Here is a 12717-nt window from a genome sequence, read left to right as displayed (position 1 = left end):
AAGAGTAACAGCAATGAAGCCATGAAACTAAAGGGATAAAATGCATGCCCAAATTTGAGAGCATGTCAAATGTGCAGGGTATGTGGATATATATAAATAGAGATAGACTTGTTAATTAGTCCTTTACTATGATCTTTTGTTGAGTACTACAATTTGTATCTTTGAGAGCCATATTTGGGAGGTTAGGAAATATACTGAGCATGAAATTGAAGTAGGCTACCTACTTATATTAAAGATATAAGTTAACTAATGACTATATGTTTTGTTATATATGTATTGCCACTCAGTCAAAGGGCGTTGGACAACCATGGATTTTATCTTGTCAAGGTAATCTTGTGTGTTGATTCTTGTTCAAGTAACCAATTTACTTGTGGTTTCTTTCTTCCATACATCAAGAAAAACAAAAGAAAATTTGATTCATGAAATTTCATTTGGTTTTATGACTTTCTCGTTTTATTAGTAGTCGTTAGATGAGTGAAGTATGTTATTTTAATTAACTTATAAATGGTTGGTCAAGAAGAGTGATAGATAGACCGATAGTTTAATTGGCGTGATTCTTGAACTGGAAAATTGAGAAACTTTGGTATTCTGTCCCACATCGCTAATCCAAGAAGTAGAATGAGGATGAGTGGGCTATAAAACAAACGGGCCAGGAAGGGAAGAAGCATACCTTTCTCGGCCTTTTGGCTAAGATCAAGTGTAGTATCTGTTCTTATCAGTTTAATATCTGATATGTGGGTCATTGGCCCACTCGATATTAATCTTATTTTTGGAGGGTGGAAAGGGCCGGTGACACTAGCTTGCTAGTGGGTCTCTTTTCTGTAAATTTGTCGCCTTGGTCCTACACTCACACCAAGGTCTGGCATCCCAATTTTTAGTTCAACTTTTTGTTTGATGATTATTCAAAAATCAAAATCTATATTAATTGTCAATCAATATTGTTTATTACGAGTACCATCAATAGTAGTTAACCGATACAATTTATTCATATTTGAACTTCAGAATATATCAAGACAATAGATTCTATTTGAGAGTTTGTTCAAGCGTCTGTAAGCATTGTCTATATGAATCTGCATAAAAAGAAAGAAGCAAAGTTTAATAACAAATTTTTCTTTACGTTCAAAAAAAAAAAAAAGTTTTTCTTTGCATAAAAACAATACAAAAATTCAATAATGTTAATTTGAAGCTAAAAAAGCAAAGTTTCAAGTAATACCTTGTAATAATCTTGCAATCTATCTTTTTTCCTTTTCAACTGTCGGTGTCAAAAATCCTTTTTCACCTTCAAAGGTTTTGGCTTCGATAATCACAACTTTAATATGTTCAAAACGTCTCAACTAGTCTCACATTCAAAAATCATTACAACTAGAAAAGTTGGAAACTAGAAAGAAACGATATGCAAGGAACGGAACCTTGTTTTTTTTTTTCTAAATTGTGGTACGGGGCTAAGGTTACCCTATAATCCTTTAGATTTAAGTTCACTAATGACGTAATCATGTAGCCGAGTGAATGTACATAAGTCGGGGAAGGTAACATACAAAATAAAAACGTAAAAAAAATAAAAAATGAAACCAATCTAAACCGAACCGGAAAACCGACAAACCAAACCGAATGTTTTAGGTTTTCTAAACACTGAATGGAATGGTTCTGATTCGGTTTTAGGCAAAAACCGACCCAAACCGATTCATACTCAACCCTACTAATAACTTATTAAGGGAACCAACCTTTGTTATATTACATACATGAGAAACGTACACACGGGAAAAAAAAGTTGGGAGAAGACAAGTAAAAACTAGTTAATTGGTGGAGCCCGTATGGACACTTGATATCATTTAATTTGATGATTTTATATCTTACCATATGTGTTAGGTGGTAAAGATTTTATAACCATCCAGATAATTTTTATTTATAGAAGTCCATATTAGAATATAGAGTGTGACATTTGACTATATAGATAATATTTCCTTTGTTAAAATATGCTACAAGTTTATCCTAATTTTAGTGTTTAGGTTGTAATATAATAAATAAATTATTTATATAATTTACGAAAAAGAAACATAAAAAACAAATGTCTGACACAAGAAAAGTCACGTGCTTTCTCTTTACCTTATCTTTCTGGAAGAAAAGAAACACCCTTATATATTCATAGAATTGTTAACATTATTAAATTTGTTAACATCATTACTTTACGATCAAAGACCCACTCGACCTGCTAATATATTCATAGAATTGTTAACATTACCCAACTAGACATGTCCTTCAAAGTTGAGCACTACCCAACAAACCCATAAACATGATAACACACCCAAATTTATCTTTGCAGTTTCAAATTGTCAGACATAAAGTTAAGTATTATGTTATATGTGCCTTAGTAGGTAGAAAAATGATTGATAATCTATAACACCATAAACGGATTCCGATTTTTCACATCTCCATTATGCTCTCATACCATGGTAACTATAAATCATTGGTTATAACATGAATTGAATTTGAACACGAATGTGAAGCCTTTGATTGGTATACATGATGTCGGATATGGTGATTAGACTGAACGATTACAAAGATGAAACCTAAAATCACACACAATATACATAATCAATCAAAAGAGAATGAGGAAGAAATGAAGTTACATAAATGACAGTTCATACGTTAAACATGAGATATCACACAAAACTCTTTTTGAGATAATAGAAGGCTAATCATTTGGTGATGATGGTAGTTATGTCAATTAGTGTTGAAAATTTGAAATCATAGTCCAACACAAAGCAAGCAAACTTACAAAGTAACCATAACCAACTATAAGTTATAAAAGAACCGGTTTTGGGAGAATTGCTTTCGAAAAATTGAAAACCGAACGAAGAAAACCGGTTTTGGATAACCCGTCGGTTCCGAACCGGTTCCGCTTTTTGGTTTCTATAGTATCGATTTCATATCGGTTCGTTTATGGTCTTTAGGAAAAAAACCTAAAAAAACCGGTCAACCTTTTGACCAAAACAGATTCCTAACCGAAACCGATTTGGTCATAACCAGTTTTTAATTGTGTTGAGTGTTGACCAAGACCGATTTCTCCAAAAACTTGTTTTTGGGGATTTCTCTGTAACCAAGTGCAAAGAGTTGGGGCTTAGTCTCCTAAAATTATTATTTACTATTTTATTGTTAATTATTCAATTTAGGAAACACCTCTGCTCTGTTCAGCAACAATTTCAATCGTGTAGCTCAAAATCAAAATCAAAATCACGAGTGAGTTAAAATATCTCATTAATTTCTCAATAAATCCATGCTATACAAGATCCCTTTCCTCGCAATACTACTGCTAAACAAAACCCTAATTTTGCTTTAAATTAAAGAATGGATGCAAAAGACATTTTAGGGCTCCCAAAAAGTTCACTCCCTGGAATTCCAGTTGATAAAAAATCAAGACCTCAAAAAGATTCTCAGAGAAAACCTGATGGCATTTCCCGTGAGGTTACATTTACATTCACAATACATATACGCAAATAATTATAATAATGTGTATATAATAATGTAGTCTTGCTGCTATAAGTTGTTAATTTTGTGTGTTTGTGTAGGTTTATGCACTTACTGGTGGTGTACCACCTCTTATGCCTTCTGTTGATGTTAATCATCTCAAAAAACGTCATCAGCCTGAAAATGAAAAGGTCTGTTTTTTTTTCCCCCTTTTTTAATATGTTTTTGTATAATTCTTTTGCTTTATTAGGCTGCCTACATCCGAGTCAAAGCTTCCCCGTTACCCTTTAAACTAGTGTTGTAATTATTAAGCTCTTTACGTTTTTTGTATACTTTTAGTGGTTTACTTTGTTTCTAAGTGCGTATTATGAATGTTCGATATGGGTAAAAAAGAAACTGCCCAGTGCCGCCTTCCGCGGGTTTTGAGCCCCAATACCTTGACAATGTATTGGGGAGGTTAAGATGTAGCAGACCTTACCTCTACCTAAGTAGAGAGGCTGCTTCCAATTTCTACCTAAATGGTAGAAAAGGCCCTCCAACGTTTGCGTAGAATGTTCGATATGGGTCTATATATTTATTTCTGTATAGCTTGTTTAAAGTTTTGATTTTTATTTCAGATAACATGGGAATGGCTTGGTTTTACAAATTCTGCTAGGAAAGATAACTTGCAGCTATATCATTGGGTATGTTATGTTATTCACTACCCTTTTCGATAAAGGATTTGGCTTGTTAGTTAGAGGTTTTTTAAGAAGTTCTATACGGGTTTTGTTTTTATAGGTCAGAGTTGTAAATGGAACTCCGCCAAAAGGAGATTATTCGTTTGCAAAGTACAACAAGGTAATGGTTTCTTTTGCTAGTAGAATATTGTTGAAGTTGACAGTATTAAGTATTCGGTAGTTGTAACTAAAGAACTAAGAAATATATATATATATATGGAATTTGGATGATCGCTCGTTATTGTATATTGTTCGCTTTGAAAATATTCTTTCCTTATTAACTGCCATGTTTTGACATACAATTTCTGCAGTCAGTTGATGTCCTCAAGTACACTGACGAAGAGTACGAGAAGCTTCTGGCAGATCCGGTAAGTGTCAAATTATGTTCTTAGATAGTTGTTGTAGATTACTCGTATTTGTTTGTTCTTTCCCTTATTGTTTTGTGGCCACTAAGGGTCTGGAAATGGTTATATAAAGCTTCCCTTTATTTTTGGTGAGCAATCTATTATTAAATATGGCAGAAATGGACCAAAGAAGAGACAGATCAGCTGTTTGATATGTGCCAACGTTTTGATCTTCGCTTTGTTGTAATTGCGGATAGATTTCCATCAGATCGATCAGTTGAGGAACTGAAACATCGGTACTATAGCGGTAATTTAGTTCATTACTTTTTTCTAACATCTGATATCAGTTCCATTAGTAGCAGCCATGAATGTATTAGAACTCCAATTTTGCTTACTTTCATGTTCTCTTTGTAAATCTTGCAGTTTCTAAAGCAATATTGATTGCAAGGGCTCTAACTCCTGCTGATGTTTCTGGTCACCCTCTTGTTAAGGCATGCTTTTGATTACATGTGCAGCATTATATTGTATATTATATGTTTCTTTTTGAACATATTTAAATACTTCGCCATGTAGCTTTTAAGCCCTTATATGTAACTATGTAAGTCATGGGAAGGATCTATTTATTTGTAGGAACCTTACAACATCACTCAAGAGATCGAACGGAAGCGTGCATTGTCCATGGTCCTCTCTCAGACAAAGCAACAAGAGCGTAAAGATGCTGAGGTATGCATCTTTTTCTCTCTCAAATAATCTGGGTCCTTTTATTTCAAATATATATGTTGAAATCTATTTGTTTTCTATCAGGTTCTTTCCGAAGCTAAGAGAATTACCGAGTCTCGTATGGCTGCTAAGGCAAGTTCCATACCGGATTTTTGCTCTGTTTTACAATCCCTTATCAGAAACAAAATCCCAAATACATGTATATGTATGTATGTTGGTGTGTAATAATCATTTTCATTGACGGTATCATGTTTTGTTCCCCAGGCTGCCGAGCAAGCTGAATTGGCTGTCATGTCAAATACTAGCCCAGAAGGTGTGGAGAAAACTAGCATTCTTGTTGATACTGCGTCGCCTTCTAATATGCAGGTTACCTCGGGTGTTGCACCTTTGGTCTCAATGGCAGAGAATGCTGCTGCCGCTGCAGCTTCCCTTCGCACGGTATAACAAATTTCCCATAGAATTTATTTTGACATGAACTCAATAAGCGTGTATAGTTGTAGGACCATGGTTCTTTGCTATTGTTTTGTCACCTTTAAATATAGCAATTGTATGTGATTAGCGGCCGTTACCTGCTTCCTTGTTTGATGTGTCTCATGCAAGTTATTGGGACATTGGAAATATTGATTTTTCCGGTTTGCAGCTTCGCGTATACTTGAGAACATATGCGCTGGAGCAAATGGTGCAAGCTGCCAGCTCAACAGCAGGATTGCGAACGATCAAGCGTGTTGAACAATTCTTACAAGAGCTTAAGGTTACTAATTATCCTCTTTACATTTGTTGATGGGAGATACTTTTATATTAAGAAGTACGATTATCCCTCATGGGAAATTATTGTTATCTTACTAATATGCCTGTGAACATAGTAACCTTGTTATACTTGATGACATTTGAAACAGGTGAATTTGAAACCCAAAGTCCCCACTAAAGCTGTTTGTGCTGAGCATCTAGAATTGCGGAAAGAGATACTGACTCTTCTAAACCTTCAGAAACAGGTATTGTTTTGTTTTACGAGTAACTGCCTAATTATTCTTTTGGCTTACTAAATTTGCTCTTCTGTTTGTTTCTTTTCAGTTGCAAAATAAGGAGGAAGGCTCATCTTATCGTGAAAGTTCATATACTGAAACACCAGACACACCAAAGGTTACCAATCCTTCTAAAAGACAACTGTGGAATCTTTTTAGTTGTTTTTTCTTGTACGTGTAGTGGAAAGAATACATTCTACCTGTATCATATGTTTTAATATGGTTTCTTTTGATGCAAACTCGCAGCTTTTACAGCGTGGGATGGATCAGGACAGAACATTTATTCCCGACTCAGTAAGCTTTGGAGGTAACAAGTTTTCTTTGACCTTTAGTTGTGGTTTCATGATTTCATCTTTTTAATAGACTTATTCTTCCCATTTTCCCCCTTTTAATGCTTTCTTCATTTTATCTTAATACTGTCCAGCAATATCAGGGGAAAGAGTTGGCAAACGGGACCAGAAACGCAAGGTATGAGGCATGGTTTACATCTTAATCTGGTTTACCTTTTTAGGTTATGTTTTTCTGCTCGTATTATTAATGGTATATTGTTTGTGTTTAAAGGGACCTGGAAGAGAAGCTCCATCTTCACCTGCCCAGTCTCATAAAAGGCCTCGAAAGTTGAAGGCTACCGATAGTTAGTTTGACAGGTGAAATGGATTCCTGGACTTCACTTGCTTTTGAACTTTTATTTTATCTGAGATATATTTTTGAAAAGAATAAAGAAATGCACACCTCGACAAGTTATTTTTGCCTTTACAAATATCTCTAACCATTCACGATTTAATATGATGGCTGTTTTACTTGGTCCTTGCTGTATATAGTTGAGTATATTGTGTCTTGATTGGATGCTTTTTACTGTCTATATTAAGCTCATTAGAATCTTTTTTTCCAGATATAAAGGTTGCTATTTGGGTTTTAATTTTGGCAGCTTATTGGTTATCAAGAAAACGACGACCAGTATTAATCGTCTTCTTGCCCATCTTTATGCAAAAAAGGTCTCTATCCTCTGTGGAGTCAAGCAGATTTTATCCGGTCTGTTGTTATACAAGGAAGCACACAAATTGTGGTGCGGCATTCTGTAGTGAGGCGTATGTGTTTTTTTGCCTTCCTGAAGCAGTCAAATGACTTGAATGCCAATTATGATATACTTGATGTAAATACAAGAATATGTTTATGTTGTGATTTGTAAGGAACCTTTTTAAGGTGTGTATGGTTGAGTGTTAGAATTTGAAATGTGTTAGGATGCTAAATTAACGAGTGCTATTGATATTTCCCAATCCCATCATCTCTTTTCTATTTTGGTATACTTTACCCGGGATTAAGCAATTTATTGTTCATTACTTGTTACACATTCACACTATCAAGTAAAACGGGCAAACAGATAATGTTTTTCCCTGTTGAGTTAGATCACGAGTCTTTGACTTGTATATATGTGGTATGAGTGTATCACTTTAGTGGAGTTTGAACTTAAGATCTCTTGTAAGGATATCGGGATGCCTAACACTATTGTTTGTAAGAGTTGTGTTCAATTTTTTTCAGAATTTTTTATTTGGATTTTATTTTTGTTTCACAAATAACATGCCCATTGCTTTATAGTTTATACCCAACATTATCAAGTTATCAAGGAAGTGTATATGGTTTAAGTGTCTATGCTTAAAGCTTCAATATATATATGTATTAAAATGGGAAAAAACAGATGTGTATGTCATTATTTATTGCTGCTTGTCTGTGGGTCCAACTATAAGGATATGCATTGCTGAAAGACTTGCAAGTGTATTAATCATTAGATGAGCCTCTCAGTGGTTGAGGTAAGTTTAGTATAATATATGGCCAAAAAAGCTTCAGAGAAGGTGCCAAACTGACCATGAACCCTTTTGTTGGTTCCTCTACTAGATTTCTTCCCAGGCCCATCCTAATCCACCACAGCCTGAAGCAATTTGGTTGCAAGCCATGTTGCAGTCAGACTAGTAGGCAGAACCTAAAAAAGTTATGGCCATCTGTTTCTCTATGCCTCTTTGGGTGTGGTTTCCTTTTGGGTCCAGTTTTAGACGGCATCCACTCCCGGGTGAACCTTGTCGTATACCAAACTGGCTCCATTGATATTGGCCCTCTCCACACCAACATCTGGGTAGATAACTGGCTATCCTTATATCCCTATCCTTTTGTTGATATTTTATTCTAAGTTGAGTAAAGAAAATTAATGGGAAAAGAATGAAAAATTCTCATGAACTTTCAACAAAAATGTAGTCATATCATTGGACAGTTTTATGTTATATAAAATCATAATATTTCTATTCAAAAGTATCTAATTCTAAACGGGTATGCGGAAGAAATTCTTCCTATTCAGGTTAACCCTACAAAAATTGTTCAATAACTTGCCCACTTCGTCATTAAAAGGTTATGCGGTGTTTTTCTTTGTGACGATATCCCAAATTTGTATGATGATATGAGCAGGTTCCTCCATTGCTTGGATTGTTTTATACCACTGTCGGTTTGCTACAACTTTTTGTGGATGAAAAATTTCTAGCAAAGCCTCCGGAGGATGGTTTCAACAAACTCCTTGCAACTCTCATGTGAGTAGCTTTCTCCTTTTTGCTTGTTTTCTTACAAATTAATGTTTCTGTGGTGATGTTACCGTGTTGCAACTGCAGAGCATTGGTGGTGTTCTTAGATTTAAGCGCCGAATTATACAAAGCTGGAGTTGCAGACAACGTGGAAGCTTACATACTGTTTGCAGGTGCCGAGTTGATTTGGTTAGCCCTGGATCGGACTAAAGTTGGATTTGCATTGGCTTGTATCATTGGTCTTGTCTGTCCTCTTGCCGAGATTCCTGTTATGAAGTAAGCAACATTTTCTTCCTCACTTTGCAGAATCAGCAAATATATGTGTAGCTACTTATAGTTGTTAATTTTCAGACTGTTCCATCTATGGTACTATCCCCAGGCAAACATTGAGATTTTGGGTCAGGTATAACTTTAAAAAGCAGATTATATCACATATGTAATTGTACTATTGTTATACTAATTAGAGGATTCTTTTGTACTCAGGGTCTAGTTACATGGACTCTCACTTGCTATTTTGCCTACACTCCGTTCTTGATTGCATTGTCACGTTGGGTCAAGACGGCTGTAGCGAATGCAGCAACAGAAAAATAGTAAATTCGTTATGGGACAGAAGCATTTTCAGTGTAGCAGTCAAAGTTTATGAGAGATTAAGCAGCATATCGTCAACATACAAGTGAATCAAATGTTACTCTTGTGTAGTTGTGTTGACTGTTACACTAACATTGTTGAGCTTGAAAATTTGGGTGTGTTTGGCAAGTATACTTTTATACTATCTTTTATGCAATTTCTGGGCCCGATGTTGTCTGCAAGAAATACTATCCAGTTGAAGATTGAGAAAAGAATTGTGGCCACCACTGGTTCAACATGTTTGTCTAGTCTGTTTTCAAAAGTTATGCCTTGTTATGTTGAGGTGATTCTCGTGATGTTACATCTCTATCGGTTGCATATACACACGTGTGTTGCAACTTTCGACTAGGTGTTAATCTTCAGACTATCATGTTTGATAAGTCCGAATTTCATGCTAAAGAACAGAGGTAGGCGAAATAGTCAAAATCTAAAACTAGTTCAAGAACTAATTGGAACCAGTTGGAACCAGTCCTAATAAGAACAGTTCTAATTATGTTTGTCACTAGAACAGTTCTAATTATGTTCCCTTTGAGGCCCCACTTAGGGACGTCTCGCGACACGTGGTAGCCTAGTTATCAAAGGCGTTCCCTACTTTTTGTGGGAGCGATGCCTTATATATTAATGCCCCTTAAGGGACCCACAATATTTATAATTCTATATTTTTAATTAAATAAAACTTTAATATATTAATATTATATATACAAAAAGACAGACAAAAAGCTTATGTTGACGTTGAGGTGGGACCAAGAGCAACAACTGTTTTCTTCTTTGAAATTGGACGCATCCAAAATTTCACGCTATCAGAACGCCCCTTGGGCGTGAAAAGTGAAAATTAACGCCTTGCTCTGTAGTCTCAGGGTTGCCATGCCATGATACAAAACACAAAAAGAGTGTGGAATATATGAGATGTATTTAATAGCATTATATATTAACTCCATTCTTCAACAATTAGAGTGAATGGAGTGCCACATTGGGAGGGGGGCGTTGAGATGGCAGAGTTCCTGGTCCCATGATTTTTTTTCTGCTCTCGCTCTCTCCCTTTAGTACATGAAGAGCATACGACCCTCACTTAATTCAGGAAAAAAGGGAAGCACCTCGCCATGGGCACTCCTGATACTCATATATATTGCATAGTCTCCAACTCTTAAAACTCCAAGCCTTAAAAGCCATCGACTCCAATTCTTACAAACGTTATACCTTCTTAATGAATTTTGTATACATATATTATTTATAAACTTAAACATATTTCCAAAACTTTTTTTTTTGAAAGGCTATTAGTTTTAAGGATCAATATATTAAAGGGAAAAATCCATAAAAAGGTAACCTATTTACATAAATTTCATATTGAAGGTAATCTGAAACTATTTACAAGTGCAAAGTGTACAAGTCTCCGAGTTGGAGAGCATGGCAAAGTAAATGAATAAAAAAGACACTAATTATCACTTTTTATACATAGGGAGCTTAGCCATTGGCATAAGGGCATTGTTTAGGAAAATCCATTACAATATAAAGTATCATACAAAAACCCATATGGTTTGGCCATCATTAACAAGCTACGGGAAGAACGCTTGGGATGGTTTGGTCATGTTAAGAGAAGAGACCAAACAACTCCACTAAAGAGAGCGGAATTTATTCACGTTGACGGAATTCGAAGAAGGGATAGGCCTAAGATGAGGTGGGATGTAACACCCGCCGTTTGGAACAATCAAACTTACGGGACTAGTAAATGGAAATAAGACAAACTTGGACTAAATGGAATATGGTCATGTGAATAGTCGTTAGAAAGGTAATTTAACAATATGTATAGTTGCGTAATTAAAATACTTGAACGAGTCTCGAGTATAAATTTTTAGCTAAACGAATCATTTCTCGAGATAATCTGAAACTAGTCGCGAGAGTGCTAGAATGGAATAAAACCCCTCTACCACTCATTTGCCTTATCCTTTTCTTTCTTTCCTTTATCTCTTTACACTCCATTTCTCTCTTCCATCTCTCTAATAATGGAAGACCCTAAATTCTTCCCCATCTCTTTTTCAAATCGATTTTGGATTATGGATTAAGTAAAAGATCAACAAGAACTTGTAATAATAATCTAGTAAATCAACCAAGATCATCCATCTTTGCAAGAACAAGTCTCTATTTCTTCCTCTTTGTCTCAAATTCGGAATTTTGGATTCAAGGTAACAATTTGTAAGTAAATCTGCTTCCTACTTACTTGAATCATGTTTTATATGTCTTAGCCTCTTGGGTAACAAGATTTACTAACATTTGGTCAAATCTTTGGGTTTTATTAAAACTATTTTGATTTAGGGTTTGGAAATAGGGTTTTTTGATTTAGGAAGTGAGTTTGTGAAAAGAGTTGACTTTTACACTTGTTCAATTATTGATATACTTGACGTTTACTTTTGAATGTGTGTGTTGCCACGATTGCGTGGGCCAAGTACTTGCATGTACTTGATGCCAAGTATTGATATACTTTACGTTTACCACGATTGTGTGGGCCAAGTACTTGCATGTACTAGATGCCAAGTATTGGCCATACTTGATGATTTGGGACATGACTCCAAGTATTTTGATACTTCATGATTTTGAGATGCCATGTTGGTCATGGGTTGTGCCACGGTTTGTTTTCCCTTGCACGAGACTTCTTGTTGCATCTTGACTTGTATTTGACAATGTATAGCTTTTATGTTTTATGTACTTTGGCATGCTTGGTGTTGGGTTCACTGAACCATTTATTCATATAGTTCCGTTTTTACACTAATCCCATGTTGTGCTATACTTTTTCGGTACGCCCCATGCCTAGCAACGGGTGTTACATAAGAAGAGCGACTAGCGAAGGACCTAAAAGTGCTTGGATTGTCGGAGAACTTAACTTCGGATATGACTGCCTAGAGAACTAGGATTAAAGTAGAGGATTAGGTTAGGGTAGATTTTTGTGTGACTAAGACTGACATATTTTCTCATATTGCCTTGCCCAAGGATGTAGTGATGGTTTGGCCAGGAGAAGTGAGCCTAACTAAGGTGACTCGATGATACAGAGGGCTTCGCCACTAGAAGAGGTAGGTCGACGGAGGTGGAAGGACAATATACCGAACACTCAAATGGAGTGTCCCGGCGGAGGACAAAGAAAAGAAGTGAAAGGCATATGGGAAATAGGTTATGTAGACTTTTCACTTAGACTTGGTTCTCTGTGACCTTCGTAGTGGTTTTGGCCTTGAGTAGAGATAGGTCTAAACCGAGGGGGGAGGGTACCTAG

The 12717-nt window shown here is 35.7% G+C and overlaps 2 protein-coding genes and 1 pseudogene across 5 annotated transcripts; all 3 read left to right on the top strand.

Annotated features, from left to right (window-relative positions):
* The first annotated feature begins 666 nt into the window (after positions 1 to 666).
* Positions 667 to 873, top strand: LOC122594711 (annotated as a pseudogene).
* A 2253-nt stretch (positions 874 to 3126) lies between these two features.
* LOC122591254 (SWR1-complex protein 4) lies at positions 3127 to 7544 on the top strand. Of its 3 annotated transcripts, none has more exons than XM_043763488.1 (17): positions 3127 to 3462; positions 3567 to 3656; positions 4083 to 4148; positions 4243 to 4302; positions 4493 to 4549; positions 4703 to 4832; positions 4949 to 5016; positions 5156 to 5248; positions 5330 to 5377; positions 5510 to 5683; positions 5886 to 5996; positions 6142 to 6237; positions 6317 to 6385; positions 6514 to 6574; positions 6692 to 6735; positions 6829 to 6914; positions 7196 to 7544. In XM_043763488.1, exons 1-16 carry the CDS (start codon positions 3346 to 3348, stop codon positions 6904 to 6906), a joined length of 1362 nt encoding a protein of 453 aa, XP_043619423.1. In that variant the 5' UTR covers positions 3127 to 3345; the 3' UTR covers positions 6907 to 6914; positions 7196 to 7544. The 3 variants fall into 3 exon arrangements, with proteins under 3 accessions (XP_043619423.1, XP_043619422.1, XP_043619425.1); XM_043763487.1 differs by having other exon boundaries at positions 7160 to 7544; XM_043763490.1 differs by having other exon boundaries at positions 3360 to 3457; positions 7160 to 7544.
* A 463-nt stretch (positions 7545 to 8007) lies between these two features.
* Positions 8008 to 9720, top strand: LOC122591255. Of its 2 annotated transcripts, none has more exons than XM_043763492.1 (5): positions 8008 to 8075; positions 8722 to 8840; positions 8919 to 9107; positions 9183 to 9234; positions 9315 to 9720. In XM_043763492.1, exons 1-5 carry the CDS (start codon positions 8055 to 8057, stop codon positions 9420 to 9422), a joined length of 489 nt encoding a protein of 162 aa, XP_043619427.1. In that variant the 5' UTR covers positions 8008 to 8054; the 3' UTR covers positions 9423 to 9720. The 2 variants fall into 2 exon arrangements, with proteins under 2 accessions (XP_043619427.1, XP_043619426.1); XM_043763491.1 differs by lacking the exon at positions 8008 to 8075 and adding an exon at positions 8082 to 8395.
* The last annotated feature ends 2997 nt before the right edge of the window (positions 9721 to 12717 follow it).

This window comes from Erigeron canadensis, chromosome 3 (genome assembly GCF_010389155.1).
Source record: "Erigeron canadensis isolate Cc75 chromosome 3, C_canadensis_v1, whole genome shotgun sequence".
NCBI classification, from domain to species: Eukaryota; Viridiplantae; Streptophyta; class Magnoliopsida; order Asterales; family Asteraceae; genus Erigeron; species Erigeron canadensis.
Note: the sequence above shows the minus strand (reverse complement) of the source record. Positions and strands in the feature narration are given on the sequence as shown.

What these genes read in the sequence shown, in the direction of transcription:
- LOC122591254 (XM_043763488.1), top strand. Translation starts at nt 3,346, where the DNA reads ATGGATGCAAAAGACATTTTAGGGCTCCCAAAAAGTTCACTCCCTGGA. An exon ending in AAGAGCGTAAAGATGCTGAG is followed by an intron (nt 5,249 to 5,329) that starts GTATGCATCTTT and finishes GTTTTCTATCAG; the next exon opens with GTTCTTTCCGAAGCTAAGAG. An exon ending in AGTCTCGTATGGCTGCTAAG is followed by an intron (nt 5,378 to 5,509) that starts GCAAGTTCCATA and finishes TTTGTTCCCCAG; the next exon opens with GCTGCCGAGCAAGCTGAATT.
- LOC122591255 (XM_043763491.1), top strand. Translation starts at nt 8,132, where the DNA reads ATGAACCCTTTTGTTGGTTCCTCTACTAGATTTCTTCCCAGGCCCATC. An exon ending in AAACTCCTTGCAACTCTCAT is followed by an intron (nt 8,841 to 8,918) that starts GTGAGTAGCTTT and finishes TTGCAACTGCAG; the next exon opens with AGCATTGGTGGTGTTCTTAG. An exon ending in ACATTGAGATTTTGGGTCAG is followed by an intron (nt 9,235 to 9,314) that starts GTATAACTTTAA and finishes TTTTGTACTCAG; the next exon opens with GGTCTAGTTACATGGACTCT.